At 60.6% G+C, this 21,100-nt stretch overlaps 2 protein-coding genes across 3 annotated transcripts in view; one reads left to right on the top strand and one right to left on the bottom strand.

The window, feature by feature from the left end:
• yipf3 (Yip1 domain family, member 3) overlaps positions 1-1,602 on the bottom strand; it is a 41,810-nt gene extending 40,208 nt beyond the window's left edge. For both annotated transcript variants that reach the window (XM_072500268.1, XM_072500267.1), the window contains exon 1: positions 1,495-1,602. In XM_072500268.1, the coding sequence (XP_072356369.1) occupies positions 1,495-1,560 (66 nt within the window). In that variant the 5' untranslated portion in view covers positions 1,561-1,602. The remainder of the gene's footprint in view (positions 1-1,494) is intronic.
• A 55-nt stretch (positions 1,603-1,657) lies between these two features.
• polr1c (RNA polymerase I and III subunit C) overlaps positions 1,658-21,100 on the top strand; it is a 72,798-nt gene continuing 53,355 nt past the window's right edge. Inside the window, exon 1 of the mRNA XM_072500590.1 lies at positions 1,658-1,702. Coding sequence (XP_072356691.1) covers positions 1,658-1,702 — 45 coding nt within the window. The remainder of the gene's footprint in view (positions 1,703-21,100) is intronic.

Raw genomic sequence — 21,100 nt, 5'->3', positions numbered from 1 at the left:
CGGGGCGAGGGAGGGGGGGGTCGGGGCGAGGGGAGGGGGGGGTCGGGGCGAGGGGAGGGGGGGGGTCGGGGGCGAGGGGAGGGGGGGGTCGGGGCGAGGGGAGGGGGGGGTCGGGGCGAGGGGAGGGGGGGTCGGGGCGAGGGGAGGGGGGGGTCGGGGCGGGGGAGGGGGGGGTCGGGGCGAGGGGAGGGGGGGTCGGGGCGAGGGGGGTCGGGGCGAGGGGAGGGGGGGTCGGGGCGAGGGGAGGGGGGGGTCGGGGCGAGGGGCGGAGGGGGGTCGGGCGAGGGGGGTCGGGGCGAGGGGGGTCGGGGCGAGGGGGGTCGGGGCGAGGGGGGTCGGGGCGAGGGGGGGTCGGGGCGAGGGGGGGTCGGGGCGAGGGGGGTCGGGGCGAGGGGGGTCGGGGCGAGGGGGTCGGGGCGAGGGGGGTCGGGGGCGAGGGGGGTCGGGGGCGAGGGGGGTCGGGGCGAGGGGGGTCGGGGCGAGGGGGGTCGGGGCGAGGGGGGTCGGGGCGAGGGGAGTCGGGGCGAGGGGAGTCGGGGGCGAGGGAGTCGGGGCGAGGGGAGTCGGGCGAGGGGAGTCGGGGCGAGGGGAGTCGGGGCGAGGGGAGGGGGAGTCGGGGCGAGGGGAGGGGGGGGTCGGGGCGAGGGGAGGGGGGGTCGGGGCGAGGGGAGGGGGGGTCGGGGCGAGGGGGTCGGGGCGAGGGGAGGGGGGGTTGGGGCGAGGGGAGGGGGGGTCGGGGCGAGGGGAGGGGGGGTCGGGTCGGGGTGAGGGGGGGGGTCGGGGTGAGGGGGGGGTCGGGGTGAGGGGGGGGTCGGGGTGAGGGGGGGGGTCGGGGTGAGGGGGGGGGTCGGGGTGAGGGGGGGGTCGGGGTGAGGGGGTCGGGGTGAGGGGGGGGTCGGGGTGAGGGGGGGGTCGGGGTGAGGGGGTCGGGGTGAGGGGGTCGGGGTGAGGGGGGGGGGTCGGGGTGAGGGGGGGGGGGTCGGGGTGAGGGGGGGGGGTCGGGGTGAGGGGGGTCGGGGTGAGGGGGGTCGGGGTGAGGGGGGGGGGGTCGGGGTGAGGGGGGGGGTCGGGGTGAGGGGGGGGGTCGGGGTGAGGGGGGGGGGTCGGGGTGAGGGGGGGGGTCGGGGTGAGGGGGGGGGGTCGGGGTGAGGGTCGGGGTGAGGGGGGGGTCGGGGTGAGGGGGGGGGGGTCGGGGTGAGGGGGGGGGTCGGGGTGAGGGGTCGGGGTGAGGGTCGGGGTGAGGGGGGGGGTCGGGGTGAGGGGGGGGGTCGGGGTGAGGGGGGGGGGTCGGGGTGAGGGGGGGGGGTCGGGGTGAGGGGGGGGGTCGGGGTGAGGGGGGGGGTCGGGGTGAGGGGGGGGGTCGGGGTGAGGGGGGGGGTCGGGGTGAGGGGGTGAGGTCGGGGTGAGGGGGGGGTCGGGGTGAGGTGCTCATTTCTCATAGGGGGGGGGGTCGGGGAGTCAGTCTATTACGCCGACTTTCTCTGATAATTGTACCTCGAACGTTCCCCATTCCCCTCTCCCTCCTCCGCCTTCCCCGCTCCCGGTCGCCGCCGCCGCCATGTTTGCAGCTCCGGTTCCTCCCGCGGCTGAATACCGGAACAGCTGCGGAGGCCTCGGAGATCGGAGAGTGCGTCCGGGTGAAAGGTCAGCGGGTGTCATGGCGGCAGCGCGAGAGCGAGTGGAGCTGATCCGCGAGCGGGTGGTGCTGAGAGAATTCGGCATCCAGAAACGTGAGAATGGGCGGGAGGGTCATCAGCATCACTCAGAGCCCCTCACTCACTCAGAGCCCTCACTCACTCAGAGCCCCTCACTCACTCAGAGCCCCTCACTCACTCAGAGCCCCCTCACTCACTCAGAGCCCCTCACTCACTCAGAGCCCCCTCACTCACTCAGAGCCCCTCACTCACTCAGCCCCTCACTCACTCAGAGCCCCTCACTCACTCACTCAGAGACCCCTCACTCACTCAGCCCCTCACTCACTCAGAGCCCCTCACTCACTCAGAGCCCCTCACTCACTCAGAGCCCCTCACTCACTCAGAGCCCCTCACTCACTCAGAGCCCCTCACTCACTCAGAGCCCCTCACTCACTCAGAGCCCCACACTCACTCAGAGCCCCTCACTCACTCAGAGCCCCTCACTCACTCAGAGCCCTCACTCACTCAGAGCCCCTCACTCACTCAGAGCCCCTCACTCACTCAGAGCCCCTCACTCACTCAGCCCCTCACTCACTCAGAGCCCCTCACTCACTCAGAGCCCCTCACTCACTCAGAGCCCCTCACTCACTCAGCCCCTCACTCACTCAGAGCCCCTCACTCACTCAGAGCCCCTCACTCACTCAGAGCCCCTCACTCACTCAGAGCCCCTCACTCACTCAGAGTCCCGCACTCACTCAGAGCCCCCTCACTCACTCACTCAGAGCCCCTCGCTCACTCAGAGCCCCTCGCTCACTCACTCAGAGCCCCTCACTCACTCAGCCCCTCACTCACTCAGAGCCCCTCACTCACTCAGAGCCCCCTCACTCACTCAGAGCCCCTCACTCACTCAGAGCCCCTCACTCACTCACTCAGAGGCCCCTCACTCACTCAGAGCCCCTCACTCACTCAGAGCCCCTCACTCACTCAGAGCCCCTCACTCACTCAGCCCCTCACTCACTCAGAGACCCTCACTCACTCAGAGCCCTCGCTCACTCAGAGCCCCTCGCTCACTCACTCAGAGCCCCTCACTCACTCAGAGCCCCTCACTCACTCAGAGCCCCTCACTCACTCAGAGCCCCCTCACTCACTCAGAGCCCCTCACTCACTCAGAGCCCCCTCACTCACTCACTCAGAGCCCCTCACTCACTCAGAGCCCCTCACTCACTCAGAGCCCCTCACTCACTCAGAGCCCCACACTCACTCAGAGCCCCTCACTCACTCAGAGCCCCTCACTCACTCAGAGCCCCTCACTCACTCAGAGTCCCTCACTCACTCAGAGCCCCACACTCACTCAGAGCCCCACACTCACTCAGAGCCCCTCACTCACTCAGAGCCCCTCACTCACTCAGAGTCCCTCACTCACTCAGAGCCCCTCACTCACTCAGAGCCCCACACTCACTCAGAGCCCCTCACTCACTCAGAGCCCCTCACTCACTCAGAGCCCCCTCACTCACTCAGAGCCCCCTCACTCAGCCCCTCACTCACTCAGAGCCCCTCACTCACTCAGAGTCCCTCACTCACTCAGAGCCCCCTCACTCACTCAGAGCCCCTCACTCACTCAGAGCCCCTCACTCACTCAGAGCCCCTCACTCACTCAGAGCCCCTCACTCACTCAGAGCCCCCTCACTCACTCAGAGCCCCTCACTCACTCAGAGCCCCCTCACTCACTCAGAGCCCCTCACTCACTCAGAGCCCCTCACTCACTCACTCAGAGCCCCTCACTCACTCAGAGCCCCTCACTCACTCAGAGCCCCCTCACTCACTCAGAGCCCCTCACTCACTCAGAGCCCCTCACTCACTCAGAGCCCCCTCACTCACTCAGAGCCCCCTCACTCACTCAGAGCCCCTCACTCACTCAGAGCCCCTCACTCACTCAGAGCCCCTCACTCACTCAGAGCCCCTCACTCACTCAGAGCCCCTCACTCACTCACTCAGAGCCCCTCACTCACTCACTCAGAGCCCCTCACTCACTCACTCAGAGCCCCTCGCTCACTCAGAGCCCCTCACTCACTCAGAGCCCCTCACTCACTCAGAGCCCCCTCACTCACTCAGAGCCCCTCACTCACTCAGAGCCCCTCACTCACTCAGAGCCCCCTCACTCACTCAGAGCCCCTCACTCACTCACTCAGAGCCCCTCACTCACTCACTCAGAGCCCCTCACTCACTCAGAGCCCCTCACTCACTCAGAGCCCCTCACTCACTCAGAGCCCCTCACTCACTCAGAGCCCCTCACTCACTCAGAGCCCCTCACTCACTCAGAGCCCCTCACTCACTCACTCAGAGCCCCTCACTCACTCACTCAGAGCCCCTCACTCACTCAGAGCCCCTCACTCACTCAGAGCCCCTCACTCACTCAGAGCCCCTCACTCACTCAGAGCCCCTCACTCACTCAGAGCCCCCTCACTCACTCAGCCCCTCACTCACTCACTCAGAGCCCCTCACTCACTCAGAGCCCCCTCACTCACTCAGAGCCCCTCACTCACAGCCCCTCACTCACTCAGAGCCCCCTCACTCACTCAGAGCCCCTCACTCACTCAGAGCCCCCTCACTCACTCAGAGCCCCTCACTCACTCAGAGCCCCTCACTCACTCAGAGCCCCCTCACTCACTCAGAGCCCCTCACTCACTCAGAGCCCCCTCACTCACTCAGAGCCCCCTCACTCACTCAGAGCCCCTCACTCACTCAGAGCCCCTCACTCACTCACTCAGAGCCCCTCACTCACTCACTCAGAGCCCCTCACTCACTCACTCAGAGCCCCTCACTCACTCAGAGCCCCTCACTCACTCAGAGCCCCTCACTCACTCACTCATAGCCCCTCACTCACTCAGAGCCCCTCACTCACTCAGAGCCCCTCACTCACTCAGAGCCCCTCACTCACTCAGAGCCCCTCACTCACTCACTCAGAGCCCCTCACTCACTCACTCAGAGCCCCTCACTCACTCAGAGACCCTCACTCACTCAGAGCCCCTCACTCACTCACTCAGAGCCCCTCACTCACTCAGAGCCCCTCACTCACTCAGAGCCCCTCACTCACTCAGAGCCCCTCACTCACTCAGAGCCCCTCACTCACTCACTCAGAGCCCCTCACTCACTCAGAGCCCCTCACTCACTCAGAGCCCCTCACTCACTCAGAGCCCCTCACTCACTCACTCAGAGCCCCTCACTCACTCAGAGCCCCTCACTCACTCAGAGCCCCTCACTCACTCAGAGCCCCTCACTCACTCAGAGCCCCTCACTCACTCAGAGCCCCTCACTCACTCAGAGCCCCTCACTCACTCAGAGCCCCTCACTCACTCACTCAGAGCCCCTCACTCACTCACTCAGAGCCCCTCCCTCACTCACTCAGAGCCCCTCCCTCACTCACTCAGAGCCCCTCACTCACTCAGAGCCCCTCACTCACTCAGAGCCCCTCACTCACTCAGAGCCCCTCACTCACTCACTCAGAGCCCCTCACTCACTCAGAGCCCCTCACTCACTCAGAGCCCCTCACTCACTCAGAGCCCCTCACTCACTCACTCAGAGCCCCTCACTCACTCACTCACAGCCCCTCACTCACTCACAGCCCCTCACTCACTCACTCAGAGCCCCTCACTCACTCAGAGCCCCTCGCTCACTCAGAGCCCCTCGCTCACTCAGAGCCCCTCGCTCACTCAGAGCCCCTCACTCACTCAGAGCCCCTCACTCACTCACTCAGAGCCCCTCACTCACTCAGTGCCCCTCACTCACTCAGAGCCCCTCACTCACTCACTCAGAGCCCCTCGCTCACTCAGAGCCCCTCACTCACTCAGAGCCCCTCACTCACTCACTCAGAGCCCCTCGCTCACTCAGAGCCCCTCACTCACTCAGAGCCCCTCACTCACTCAGAGCCCCTCACTCACTCAGAGCCCCTCACTCACTCACTCAGAGCCCCTCACTCACTCACTCAGAGCCCCTCACTCACTCAGAGCCCCTCACTCACTCAGAGCCCCTCACTCACTCAGAGCCCCTCACTCACTCAGAGCCCTTCACTCACTCAGAGCCCCTCAATCACTCACTCAGAGCCCCTCACTCACTCAGAGCCCCTCACTCACTCAGAGCCCCTCACTCACTCAGAGCCCCTCACTCACTCACTCAGAGCCCCTCACTCACTCACTCAGAGCCCCTCACTCACTCACTCAGAGCCCCTCACTCACTCACTCAGAGCCCCTCACTCACTCAGAGCCCCTCACTCACTCAGAGCCCCTCACTCACTCAGAGCCCCTCACTCACTCACTCAGAGCCCCTCACTCACTCACTCAGAGCCCCTCACTCACTCAGAGCCCCTCACTCACTCAGAGCCCCTCACTCACTCAGAGCCCCTCACTTACTCAGAGCCCCTCACTCACTCAGAGCCCCTCACTCACTCAGAGCCCCTCACTCACTCAGAGCCCCTCACTCACTCAGAGCCCCTCACTCACTCAGAGCCCCTCGCTCACTCAGAGCCCCTCACTCACTCAGAGCCCCCTCACTCACTCAGAGCCCCCTCACTCACTCAGAGCCCCTCACTCACTCAGAGCCCCTCACTCACTCACTCAGAGCCCCTCACTCACTCACTCAGAGCCCCTCACTCACTCACTCAGAGCCCCTCACTCACTCACTCAGAGCCCCTCACTCACTCACTCAGAGCCCCTCACTCACTCACTCAGAGCCCCTCACTCACTCAGAGCCCCTCACTCACTCACTCAGAGCCCCTCACTCACTCCCTCAGAGCCCCTCACTCACTCAGAGCCCCTCACTCACTCAGAGCCCCTCACTCACTCAGAGCCCCTCACTCACTCACTCAGAGCCCCTCACTCACTCAGCCCCTCACTCACTCAGAGCCCCTCACTCACTCAGAGCCCCTCACTCACTCAGAGCCCCTCACTCACTCAGAACCCCTCACTCACTCAGAACCCCTCACTCACTCAGAGCCCCTCACTCACTCACTCAGAGCCCCTCCCTCACTCAGAGCCCCTCACTCACTCACTCAGAGCCCCTCACTCACTCACTCAGCCCCTCACTCACTCAGAACCCCTCACTCACTCAGAACCCCTCACTCACTCAGAGCCCCTCACTCACTCACTCAGAGCCCCTCCCTCACTCAGCCCCTCACTCACTCACTCAGAGCCCCTCACTCACTCACTCAGCCCCTCACTCACTCAGCCCCTCACTCACTCAGCCCCTCACTCACTCAGAGCCCCTCACTCACTCAGAGCCCCTCACTCACTCAGAGCCCCTCACTCACTCACTCAGAGCCCCTCACTCACTCAGAGCCCCTCACTCACTCAGAGCCCCTCACTCACTCAGCCCCTCACTCACTCAGCCCCTCACTCACTCAGAACCCCTCACTCACTCACTCAGAGCCCCTCACTCACTCAGAGCCCCTCACTCACTCACTCAGAGCCCCTCACTCACTCACTCAGAGCCCCTCACTCACTCTGAGCCCCTCACTCACTCACTCAGAGCCCCTCACTCACTCAGAGCCCCTCACCCACTCACTCAGCCCCTCACTCACTCACTCAGAGCCCCCTCACTCACTCACTCAGAGCCCCTCACTCACTCAGAGCCCCTCACTCACTCAGAGCCCCTCACTCACTCAGAGCCCCTCACTCACTCACTCAGAGCCCCTCACTCACTCACTCAGAGCCCCTCACTCACTCAGAGCCCCTCACTCACTCACTCAGCCCCTCACTCACTCACAGCCCCTCACTCACTCAGAGCCCCTCACTCACTCAGAGCCCCTCACTCACTCAGAGCCCCTCACTCACTCAGAGCCCCTCACTCACTCAGAGCCCCTCACTCACTCAGAGCCCCTCACTCACTCAGAGCCCCTCACTCACTCAGAGCCCCTCACTCACTCAGAGCCCCCTCACTCACTCAGAGCCCCCTCACTCACTCAGAGCCCCTCACTCACTCAGCCCCCTCACTCACTCAGAGCCCCCTCACTCACTCACTCAGAGCCCCCTCACTCACTCACTCAGAGCCCCTCACTCACTCAGAGCCCCTCACTCACTCAGAGCCCCTCACTCACTCAGAGCCCCTCACTCACTCAGAGCCCCCTCACTCACTCAGAGCCCCTCACTCACTCAGAGCCCCTCACTCACTCAGAGCCCCTCACTCACTCACTCAGAGCCCCTCACTCACTCACTCAGAGCCCCTCACTCACTCACTCAGAGCCCCTCACTCACTCAGAGCCCCTCACTCACTCAGAGCCCCTCACTCACTCAGAGCCCCTCACTCACTCACTCAGTGCCCCTCACTCACTCAGAGCCCCCTCACTCACTCAGAGCCCCTCACTCACTCAGAGCCCCCTCACTCACTCAGAGCCCCCTCACTCAGCCCCTCGCTCACTCAGAGCCCCTCACTCACTCAGAGCCCCTCACTCACTCAGGGCCCCTCACTCACTCAGAGCCCCTCACTCACTCAGCCCCCTCACTCACTCAGAGCCCCTCACTCATTCACTCAGAGCCCCTCACTCACTCACTCAGAGCCCCTCACTCACTCAGAGCCCCCTCACTCACTCAGAGCCCCCTCACTCACTCAGAGCCCCCTCACTCACTCAGAGCCCCTCACTCACTCACTCAGAGCCCCTCACTCACTCAGAGCCCCTCACTCATTCACTCAGAGCCCCTCACTCACTCACTCAGAGCCCCTCACTCACTCAGGCCCTCACTCACTCAGAGCCCCCTCACTCACTCAGAGCCCCTCACTCACTCAGAGCCCTTACTCACTCAGAGCCCCTAACTCACTCAGAGCCCCTCACTCACTCAGAGCCCCTCACTCACTCAGAGCCCCTCACTCACTCAGAGCCCCTCACCCACTCAGCCCCTCACTCACTCAGCCCCTCACTCACTCAGAGCCCCTCACTCACTCAGAGCCCCTCACTCACTCAGAGCCCCTCACTCACTCAGAGCCCCTCACTCACTCAGCCCCTCACTCACTCAGCCCCTCACTCACTCAGAGCCAACTCACTCACTCAGAGCCCCTCACTCACTCAGAGCCCCTCACTCACTCAGAGCCCCTCACTCACTCAGAGCCTCACTCACTCAGAGCCCCTCACTCACTCAGCCCCTCACTCACTCAGAGCCCCTCACTCAGAGCCCCTCACTCACTCAGAGCCCCTCACTCACTCAGAGCCCCTCACTCACTCATAGCCCCTCACTCACTCAGAGCCCCTCACTCACTCAGAGCCCCTCACTCACTCAGAGCCCCCTCACTCACTCAGAGCCCCCTCACTCACTCAGAGCCCCTCACTCACTCAGAGCCCCTCACTCACTCACTCAGAGCCCCTCACTCACTCACTCAGAGCCCCTCACTCACTCACTCAGAGCCCCTCACTAACTCACTCAGAGCCCCTCACTCACTCAGAGCCCCTCACTCACTCAGAGCCCCTCACTCACTCAGAGCCCCTCACTCACTCAGAGCCCCTCACTCACTCAGAGCCCCTCACTCAGTCACTCAGAGCCCCCTCACTCACTCAGAGCCCCTCACTCACTCAGAGCCCCCTCACTCACTCAGAGCCCCCTCACTCAGCCCCTCACTCACTCAGAGCCCCTCACTCACTCAGAGCCCCTCGCTCACTCAGAGCCCCCTCACTCACTCAGAGCCCCCTCACTCACTCCGAGCCCCTCACTCATTCACTCAGAGCCCCTCACTCACTCACTCCGAGCCCCTCACTCACTCAGCCCCTCACTCACTCAGAGCGTCCTCACTCACTCAGAGCCCCTCACTCACTCACTCAGAGCCCCTCACTCACTCACTCAGAGCCCCTCACTCACTCACTCAGAGCCCCTCACTCACTCAGAGCCCCTCACTCACTCAGAGCCCCTCACTCACTCAGAGCCCCTCACTCATTCACTCAGAGCCCCTCACTCACTCACTCAGAGCCCCTCACTCACTCAGGCCTTCACTCACTCAGAGCCCCCTCACTCACTCAGAGCCCCTCACTCACTCAGAGCCCCTCACTCACTCAGAGCCCCTCACTCACTTACTCAGAGCCCCTCACTCACTCAGAGCCCCTCACTCACTCAGAGCCCCTCACTCACTCAGAGCCTCTCACTCACTCAGAGCCCCTCACTCACTCAGAGCCCCTCACTCACTCAGCCCCTCACTCACTCAGCCCCTCACTCACTCAGCCCCTCACTCACTCAGAGCCCCTCACTCACTCAGCCCCTCACTCACTCAGAGCCCCTCACTCACACTCAGCCCCTCACTCACTCACAGCCCCTCACTCACTCAGAGCCCCTCACTCACTCAGCCCCTCACTCACTCAGAGCCCCTCACTCACTCAGAGCCCCTCACTCACTCAGAGCCCCTCACTCACTGAGAGCCCCCCACTCACTCAGAGCCCCTCACTCACTCAGAGCCCCTCACTCACTCACTCAGAGCCCCTCACTCACTCACTCAGAGCCCCTCACTCACTCAGAGCCCCCTCACTCACTCAGAGCCCCCTCACTCACTCAGAGCCCCTCACTCACTCAGAGCCCCTCACTCACTCAGAGCCCCTCACTTACTCAGAGCCCCTCACTCACTCAGAGCCCCTCACTCACTCAGAGCCCCTCACTCACTCACTCAGAGCCCCCTCACTCACTCAGAGCCCCTCACTCACTCAGAGCCCCTCACTCACTCAGAGCCCTCTCACTCACTCAGAGCCCCTCACTCACTCAGAGTCCCTCACTCAGCCCCTCACTCACTCAGCCCCTCACTCACTCAGCCCCTCACTCACTCAGCCCCTCACTCACTCAGCCCCTCACTCACTCAGCCCCTCACTCACTCAGAGCCCCTCACTCACTCAGAGCCCCTCACTCACTCAGAGCCCCTCACTCACTCAGCCCCTCACTCACTCAGCCCCTCACTCACTCAGAGACCCTCACTCACTCAGAGCCCCCTCACTCACTCAGAGCCCCCTCACTCACTCAGAGCCCCCTCACTCACTCAGAGCCCCCTCACTCACTCAGAGCCCCCTCACTCACTCAGAGCCCCTCACTCACTCAGAGCCCCTCACTCACTCAGAGCCCCTCACTCACTCAGAGCCCCCTCACTCACTCAGAACCCCTCACTCACTCAGAACCCCTCACTCACTCAGAGCCCCTCACTCACTCAGAGCCCCTCACTCACTCAGAGCCCCTCACTCACTCAGAGCCCCCTCACTCACTCAGAGCCCCCTCACTCACTCAGAGCCCCTCACTCACTCAGTGCCCCTCACTCAATCACTCATAGCCCCTCACTCACTCAGAGCCCCCTCACTCACTCAGAGCCCCCTCACTCACTCAGAGCCCCCTCACTCTCTCAGAACCCCTCACTCACTCAGAGCCCCTCACTCACTCAGAGCCCCTCACTCACTCAGAGCCCCTCACTCACTCAGAGCCCCTCACTCAGAGCCCCTCACTCACTCAGAGCCCTCTCACTCACTCAGAGCCCTCTCACTCACTCAGAGCCCCTCACTCACTCAGAGCCCCTCACTCACTCAGAGCCCCTCACTCACTCACTCAGAGCCCCTGACTCACTCACTCAGAGCCCCCTCACTCACTCACTCAGAGCCCCTCACTCACTCAGAGCCCCTCACTCACTCAGAGCCCCTCACTCACTCAGAGCCCCCTCACTCACTCAGAGCCCCTCACTCACTCAGAGCCCCCTCACTCACTCAGAGCCCCTCACTCACTCAGAGCCCCTCACTCACTCAGAGCCCCCTCACTCACTCAGAGCCCTTCACTCACTTAGAGCCCCTCACTCACTCACTCAGAGCCCCTCACTCACTCAGAGCCCCTCACTCACTCAGAGCCCCTCACTCACTCAGAGCCCCTCACTCAGTCAGAGCCCCTCACTCACTCAGAGCCCCTCACTCACTCAGAGCCCCTCACTCACTCAGAGACCCTCACTCACTCAGAGACCCTCACTCACTCAGAGACCCTCACTCACTCAGAGACCCTCACTCACTCAGAGACCCCTCACTCACTCACTCAGAGCCCCCTCACTCAGAGCCCCTCACTCACTCAGAGCCCCTCACTCACTCAGAGCCCCTCACTCACTCTCAGAGCCCCTCACTCACTCTCAGAGCCCCTCACTCACTCAGAGCCCCTCACTCACTCACTCAGAGCCCCTCACTCACTCACTCACTCAGAGCCCCTCACTCACTCACTCAGAGCCCCTCACTCACTCAGAGCCCCTCACTCACTCACTCAGAGCCTCTCACTCATTCACTCAGAGCCTCTCACTCATTCACTCAGAGCCTCTCACTCACTCACTCAGAGCCTCTCACTCACTCAGAGCTCCTTACTCACTCACTCAGAGCCCCTCACTCACTCACTCAGAGCCCCTCACTCAGCCCCTCACTCACTCAGAGCCCCTCACTCACTCAGAGCCCCTCACTCACTCAGAGCCCCTCACTCACTCAGAGCCCCTCACTCACTCAGAGCCCCTCACTCACTCAGAGCCCCTCACTCACTCAGAGCCCCTCACTCAGAGCCCATCACTCATTCACTCAGAGCCCTCTCACTCACTCAGAGCCCCTCACTCAGAGTCCCTCACTCACTCAGAAAACCTCACTCACTCACTCAGAGCCCCTCACTCACTCGGAGCCCCTCACTCACTCGGAACCCCTCACTCACTCGGAGCCCCTCACTCACTCGGAGCCCCTCACTCACTCGGAGCCCCTCACTCACTCGCAGCCCCTCACTCACTCGCAGCCCCTCACTCACTCGCAGCCCCTCACTCACTCGCAGCCCCTCACTCACTCAGAGCCCCTCACTCACTCAGAGCCCCTCACTCACTCAGAGCCCCTCACTCACTCACTCAGAGCCCCTCACTCACTCACTCAGAGCCCCTCACTCACTCACTCAGAGCCCCTCACTCACTCACTCAGAGCCCCTCACTCACTCACTCAGAGCCCCTCACTCACTTACTCAGAGCTCTCTCACTCACTCAGAGCCCCTCACTCACTCACTCAGAGCCCCTCACTCACTCACTCAGAGCCCCTCACTCACTCACTCAGAGCCCCTCACTCACTTACTCAGAGCTCTCTCACTCACTCAGAGCCCCTCACTCACTCACTCAGAGCCCCCTCACTCACTCAGAGCCTCTAACTCATTCACTCAGAGCCCCATACTCATTCACTCAGAGCCTCTCACTCACTCAGAGCCCCTCACTCACTCAGAGCCCCTAACTCACTCACTCAGAGCCCCATTATCACTCAGAGCCCCTCACTCTCACAGTTACCTCACTCTCACAGTTACCTCACTCTCACAGTTACCTCACTCACACAAGTTACCTCACTCACTTACAGTTATCTCACTCACTCACAGTTACCTCACTCACTCAGTTACCTCACTCACACAGTTACCTCACTCACTTACAGTTATCTCACTCACTCACAGTTACCTCACTCATTCAGTTACCTCATTCACTCACAGTTACCTCGCTCACTCAGTTACCTCACTCACTCTCAGATTTACCTCACTCACTCACAGTTACCTCACTCATTTAGTTACCTCATTCACTCAGTTATTTCACTCACTCAGTTACCTCACTCACTCAGATTTACCTCACTCACAGTTACCTCACTCACTCACAGTTACCTCACTCACTTACAGTTACCTCACTCACTCAGAGTTACTTCACTCACTCAGTTACCTCACTCACTCAATTACCTCACTAACTCGGAGTTACCTCACTCACTAAGAGTCACCTCACTCACTCAGTTACCTCACTCACTCAGCCACCTCCCTCACTCACTCAGAGTTACCTCACTCACTCAGTTACTTCACTCACTCAGCCCCTCACTCACTCAGAACCCCTCACTCACTCACTCAGAGCCCCTCACTCACTCAGAGCCCCTCACTCACTCACTCAGAGCCCCTCACTCACTCACTCAGAGCCCCTCACTCACTCTGAGCCCCTCACTCACTCACTCAGAGCCCCTCACTCACTCAGAGCCCCTCACCCACTCACTCAGCCCCTCACTCACTCACTCAGAGCCCCCTCACTCACTCACTCAGAGCCCCTCACTCACTCAGAGCCCCTCACTCACTCAGAGCCCCTCACTCACTCAGAGCCCCTCACTCACTCACTCAGAGCCCCTCACTCACTCACTCAGAGCCCCTCACTCACTCAGAGCCCCTCACTCACTCACTCAGCCCCTCACTCACTCACAGCCCCTCACTCACTCAGAGCCCCTCACTCACTCAGAGCCCCTCACTCACTCAGAGCCCCTCACTCACTCAGAGCCCCTCACTCACTCAGAGCCCCTCACTCACTCAGAGCCCCTCACTCACTCAGAGCCCCTCACTCACTCAGAGCCCCCTCACTCACTCAGAGCCCCCTCACTCACTCAGAGCCCCTCACTCACTCAGCCCCCTCACTCACTCAGAGCCCCCTCACTCACTCACTCAGAGCCCCCTCACTCACTCACTCAGAGCCCCTCACTCACTCAGAGCCCCTCACTCACTCAGAGCCCCTCACTCACTCAGAGCCCCTCACTCACTCAGAGCCCCCTCACTCACTCAGAGCCCCTCACTCACTCAGAGCCCCTCACTCACTCAGAGCCCCTCACTCACTCACTCAGAGCCCCTCACTCACTCACTCAGAGCCCCTCACTCACTCACTCAGAGCCCCTCACTCACTCAGAGCCCCTCACTCACTCAGAGCCCCTCACTCACTCAGAGCCCCTCACTCACTCACTCAGTGCCCCTCACTCACTCAGAGCCCCCTCACTCACTCAGAGCCCCTCACTCACTCAGAGCCCCCTCACTCACTCAGAGCCCCCTCACTCAGCCCCTCGCTCACTCAGAGCCCCTCACTCACTCAGAGCCCCTCACTCACTCAGGGCCCCTCACTCACTCAGAGCCCCTCACTCACTCAGAGCCCCTCACTCACTCAGCCCCCTCACTCACTCAGAGCCCCTCACTCATTCACTCAGAGCCCCTCACTCACTCACTCAGAGCCCCTCACTCACTCAGAGCCCCCTCACTCACTCAGAGCCCCCTCACTCACTCAGAGCCCCCTCACTCACTCAGAGCCCCTCACTCACTCACTCAGAGCCCCTCACTCACTCAGAGCCCCTCACTCATTCACTCAGAGCCCCTCACTCACTCACTCAGAGCCCCTCACTCACTCAGGCCCTCACTCACTCAGAGCCCCCTCACTCACTCAGAGCCCCTCACTCACTCAGAGCCCTTACTCACTCAGAGCCCCTAACTCACTCAGAGCCCCTCACTCACTCAGAGCCCCTCACTCACTCAGAGCCCCTCACTCACTCAGAGCCCCTCACCCACTCAGCCCCTCACTCACTCAGCCCCTCACTCACTCAGAGCCCCTCACTCACTCAGAGCCCCTCACTCACTCAGAGCCCCTCACTCACTCAGAGCCCCTCACTCACTCAGCCCCTCACTCACTCAGCCCCTCACTCACTCAGAGCCAACTCACTCACTCAGAGCCCCTCACTCACTCAGAGCCCCTCACTCACTCAGAGCCCCTCACTCACTCAGAGCCTCACTCACTCAGAGCCCCTCACTCACTCAGCCCCTCACTCACTCAGAGCCCCTCACTCAGAGCCCCTCACTCACTCAGAGCCCCTCACTCACTCAGAGCCCCTCACTCACTCATAGCCCCTCACTCACTCAGAGCCCCTCACTCACTCAGAGCCCCTCACTCACTCAGAGCCCCCTCACTCACTCAGAGCCCCCTCACTCACTCAGAGCCCCTCACTCACTCAGAGCCCCTCACTCACTCACTCAGAGCCCCTCACTCACTCACTCAGAGCCCCTCACTCACTCACTCAGAGCCCCTCACTAACTCACTCAGAGCCCCTCACTCACTCAGAGCCCCTCACTCACTCAGAGCCCCTCACTCACTCAGAGCCCCTCACTCACTCAGAGCCCCTCACTCACTCAGAGCCCCTCACTCAGTCACTCAGAGCCCCCTCACTCACTCAGAGCCCCTCACTCACTCAGAGCCCCCTCACTCACTCAGAGCCCCCTCACTCAGCCCCTCACTCACTCAGAGCCCCTCACTCACTCAGAGCCCCTCGCTCACTCAGAGCCCCCTCACTCACTCAGAGCCCCCTCACTCACTCCGAGCCCCTCACTCATTCACTCAGAGCCCCTCACTCACTCACTCCGAGCCCCTCACTCACTCAGCCCCTCACTCACTCAGAGCCCCCTCACTCACTCAGAGCCCCTCACTCACTCACTCAGAGCCCCTCACTCACTCACTCAGAGCCCCTCACTCACTCACTCAGAGCCCCTCACTCACTCAGAGCCCCTCACTCACTCAGAGCCCCTCACTCACTCAGAGCCCCTCACTCATTCACTCAGAGCCCCTCACTCACTCACTCAGAGCCCCTCACTCACTCAGGCCTTCACTCACTCAGAGCCCCCTTACTCACTCAGAGCCCCTCACTCACTCAGAGCCCCTCACTCACTCAGAGCCCCTCACTCACTTACTCAGAGCCCCTCACTCACTCAGAGCCCCTCACTCACTCAGAGCCCCTCACTCACTCAGAGCCTCTCACTCACTCAGAGCCCCTCACTCACTCAGAGCCCCTCACTCACTCAGCCCCTCACTCACTCAGCCCCTCACTCACTCAGCCCCTCACTCACTCAGAGCCCCTCACTCACTCAGCCCCTCACTCACTCAGAGCCCCTCACTCACACTCAGCCCCTCACTCACTCACAGCCCCTCACTCACTCAGAGCCCCTCACTCACTCAGCCCCTCACTCACTCAGAGCCCCTCACTCACTCAGAGCCCCTCACTCACTCAGAGCCCCTCACTCACTGAGAGCCCCCCACTCACTCAGAGCCCCTCACTCACTCAGAGCCCCTCACTCACTCACTCAGAGCCCCTCACTCACTCACTCAGAGCCCCTCACTCACTCAGAGCCCCCTCACTCACTCAGAGCCCCCTCACTCACTCAGAGCCCCTCACTCACTCAGAGCCCCTCACTCACTCAGAGCCCCTCACTTACTCAGAGCCCCTCACTCACTCAGAGCCCCTCACTCACTCAGAGCCCCTCACTCACTCACTCAGAGCCCCCTCACTCACTCAGAGCCCCTCACTCACTCAGAGCCCCTCACTCACTCAGAGCCCTCTCACTCACTCAGAGCCCCTCACTCACTCAGAGTCCCTCACTCAGCCCCTCACTCACTCAGCCCCTCACTCACTCAGCCCCTCACTCACTCAGCCCCTCACTCACTCAGCCCCTCACTCACTCAGCCCCTCACTCACTCAGAGCCCCTCACTCACTCAGAGCCCCTCACTCACTCAGAGCCCCTCACTCACTCAGCCCCTCACTCACTCAGCCCCTCACTCACTCAGAGACCCTCACTCACTCAGAGCCCCCTCACTCACTCAGAGCCCCCTCACTCACTCAGAGCCCCCTCACTCACTCAGAGCCCCCTCACTCACTCAGAGCCCCTCACTCACTCAGAGCCCCTCACTCACTCAGAGCCCCTCACTCACTCAGAGCCCCCTCACTCACTCAGAACCCCTCACTCACTCAGAACCCCTCACTCACTCAGAGCCCCTCACTCACTCAGAGCCCCTCACTCACTCAGAGCCCCTCACTCACTCAGAGCCCCTCACTCACTCAGAGCCCCCTCACTCACTCAGAGCCCCCTCACTCACTCAGAGCCCCTCACTCACTCAGTGCCCCTCACTCAATCACTCATAGCCCCTCACTCACTCAGAGCCCCCTCACTCACTCAGAGCCCCCTCACTCACTCAGAGCCCCCTCACTCTCTCAGAACCCCTCACTCACTCAGAGCCCCTCACTCACTCAGAGCCCCTCACTCACTCAGAGCCCCTCACTCACTCAGAGCCCCTCACTCAGAGCCCCTCACTCACTCAGAGCCCTCTCACTCACTCAGAGCCCTCTCACTCACTCAGAGCCCCTCACTCACTCAGAGCCCCTCACTCACTCAGAGCCCCTCACTCACTCACTCAGAGCCCCTGACTCACTCACTCAGAGCCCCCTCACTCACTCACTCAGAGCCCCTCACTCACTCAGAGCCCCTCACTCACTCAGAGCCCCTCACTCACTCAGAGCCCCCTCACTCACTCAGAGCCCCTCACTCACTCAGAGCCCCCTCACTCACTCAGAGCCCCTCACTCACTCAGAGCCCCTCACTCACTCAGAGCCCCCTCACTCACTCAGAGCCCTTCACTCACTTAGAGCCCCTCACTCACTCACTCAGAGCCCCTCACTCACTCAGAGCCCCTCACTCACTCAGAGCCCCTCACTCACTCAGAGCCCCTCACTCAGTCAGAGCCCCTCACTCACTCAGAGCCCCTCACTCACTCAGAGCCCCTCACTCACTCAGAGACCCTCACTCACTCAGAGACCCTCACTCACTCAGAGACCCTCACTCACTCAGAGACCCTCACTCACTCAGAGACCCCTCACTCACTCACTCAGAGCCCCCTCACTCAGAGCCCCTCACTCACTCAGAGCCCCTCACTCACTCAGAGCCCCTCACTCACTCTCAGAGCCCCTCACTCACTCTCAGAGCCCCTCACTCACTCAGAGCCCCTCACTCACTCACTCAGAGCCCCTCACTCACTCACTCACTCAGAGCCCCTCACTCACTCACTCAGAGCCCCTCACTCACTCAGAGCCCCTCACTCACTCACTCAGAGCCTCTCACTCATTCACTCAGAGCCTCTCACTCATTCACTCAGAGCCTCTCACTCACTCACTCAGAGCCTCTCACTCACTCAGAGCTCCTTACTCACTCACTCAGAGCCCCTCACTCACTCACTCAGAGCCCCTCACTCAGCCCCTCACTCACTCAGAGCCCCTCACTCACTCAGAGCCCCTCACTCACTCAGAGCCCCTCACTCACTCAGAGCCCCTCACTCACTCAGAGCCCCTCACTCACTCAGAGCCCCTCACTCACTCAGAGCCCCTCACTCACTCAGAGCCCCTCACTCAGAGCCCATCACTCATTCACTCAGAGCCCTCTCACTCACTCAGAGCCCCTCACTCAGAGTCCCTCACTCACTCAGAAAACCTCACTCACTCACTCAGAGCCCCTCACTCACTCGGAGCCCCTCACTCACTCGGAACCCCTCACTCACTCGGAGCCCCTCACTCACTCGGAGCCCCTCACTCACTCGGAGCCCCTCACTCACTCGCAGCCCCTCACTCACTCGCAGCCCCTCACTCACTCGCAGCCCCTCACTCACTCGCAGCCCCTCACTCACTCAGAGCCCCTCACTCACTCAGAGCCCCTCACTCACTCAGAGCCCCTCACTCACTCACTCAGAGCCCCTCACTCACTCACTCAGAGCCCCTCACTCACTCACTCAGAGCCCCTCACTCACTCACTCAGAGCCCCTCACTCACTCACTCAGAGCCCCTCACTCACTTACTCAGAGCTCTCTCACTCACTCAGAGCCCCTCACTCACTCACTCAGAGCCCCTCACTCACTCACTCAGAGCCCCTCACTCACTCACTCAGAGCCCCTCACTCACTTACTCAGAGCTCTCTCACTCACTCAGAGCCCCTCACTCACTCACTCAGAGCCCCCTCACTCACTCAGAGCCTCTAACTCATTCACTCAGAGCCCCATACTCATTCACTCAGAGCCTCTCACTCACTCAGAGCCCCTCACTCACTCAGAGCCCCTAACTCACTCACTCAGAGCCCCATTATCACTCAGAGCCCCTCACTCTCACAGTTACCTCACTCTCACAGTTACCTCACTCTCACAGTTACCTCACTCACACAAGTTACCTCACTCACTTACAGTTATCTCACTCACTCACAGTTACCTCACTCACTCAGTTACCTCACTCACACAGTTACCTCACTCACTTACAGTTATCTCACTCACTCACAGTTACCTCACTCATTCAGTTACCTCATTCACTCACAGTTACCTCGCTCACTCAGTTACCTCACTCACTCTCAGATTTACCTCACTCACTCACAGTTACCTCACTCATTTAGTTACCTCATTCACTCAGTTATTTCACTCACTCAGTTACCTCACTCACTCAGATTTACCTCACTCACAGTTACCTCACTCACTCACAGTTACCTCACTCACTTACAGTTACCTCACTCACTCAGAGTTACTTCACTCACTCAGTTACCTCACTCACTCAATTACCTCACTAACTCGGAGTTACCTCACTCACTAAGAGTCACCTCACTCACTCAGTTACCTCACTCACTCAGCCACCTCCCTCACTCACTCAGAGTTACCTCACTCACTCAGTTACTTCACTCACTCAGTTACCTCACTCACTCTCAGATTTACCTCACTCACTCACAGTTACCTCACTCACACAGTTACCTCACTCACACAGTTACCTCATTCACACAGTTACCTCACTCACAGTTACCTCACTCACTCACAGTTACCTCACTCACTTACAGTTACCTCACTCACTCAGAGTTACTTCACTCACTCAGTTACCTCACCCATTCAGAGTTACTTCACTCACTCACTCAGAGTCACTTCACTGACTCAGTCAGTTACCTCACTCACTCAGCTACCTCACTCACTCTCAGATTTACCTCACTCACTCAGAGTTAGCTCATTCACTCAGTTACCTCACCCACTCACTCAGAGTTACCTCACTCACTCAGAGTTACCTCACTCACTCAGAGTTACCTCACTCACTCAGTTACCTCACTCACTCAATTACCTCACTTACTCAGAGTTACCTCACGCACTCAGTTACCTCACTAACTCAGTTACCTCACTAACTCAGTTACCTCACTCACTAAGAGTTACCTCACTCACTCAGTTACCTCACTCACTCAGCCACCCACTCACTCACTCACAGTTACCTCACTCACTCAGTTACCTCACTCACTCTCAGATTTACCTCACTCACACAGTTACCTCACTCACACAGTTACCTCATTCACTCACTGTTACCTCACTCACTCAGTTACCTCACTCACTCAGTTACCTCACTCACTCTCAGATTTACCTCACTCACTCCGAGTTAGCTCATTCACTCAGTTACCTCACCCACTCTCTCAGTTACCTCACTCACTCAGTTACCTCACTCAGCCAACTCACTCACTCACTCAGAGTTACCTCACTCATTCACTCAGAGTTCACTTACTCAGATCCACCTCACTCACTCAGAGCCACCTCACTCACTCAGAGCCACCTCACTCACTCAGAGCCACCTCACTCACTCAGAGCCACCTCACTCACTCAGAGCCACCTCACTCACTCAGAGCCACCTCACTCACTCAGAGCCACCTCACTCAGAGTCACCTCACTCACTCAGTCACCTCACTCACTCAGAGCCATCTCACTCACTCAGAGCCACCTCACTCACTCAGAGCCACGTCACTCCCTCAGAGTTACCTACTCCCTCAGAATTACCTCACTTCCTCAGAGTTACCTCACCCCCTCAGAGTTACCTCACTCCCTCAAGAGTTACCTC

This window comes from Scyliorhinus torazame, chromosome 4 (assembly GCF_047496885.1).
Source record: "Scyliorhinus torazame isolate Kashiwa2021f chromosome 4, sScyTor2.1, whole genome shotgun sequence".
Classification (NCBI taxonomy): Eukaryota; Metazoa; Chordata; class Chondrichthyes; order Carcharhiniformes; family Scyliorhinidae; genus Scyliorhinus; species Scyliorhinus torazame.
The sequence above is the reverse complement of the archived record's forward strand: the minus strand, read 5'-3'. Positions and strand labels throughout refer to the sequence as shown.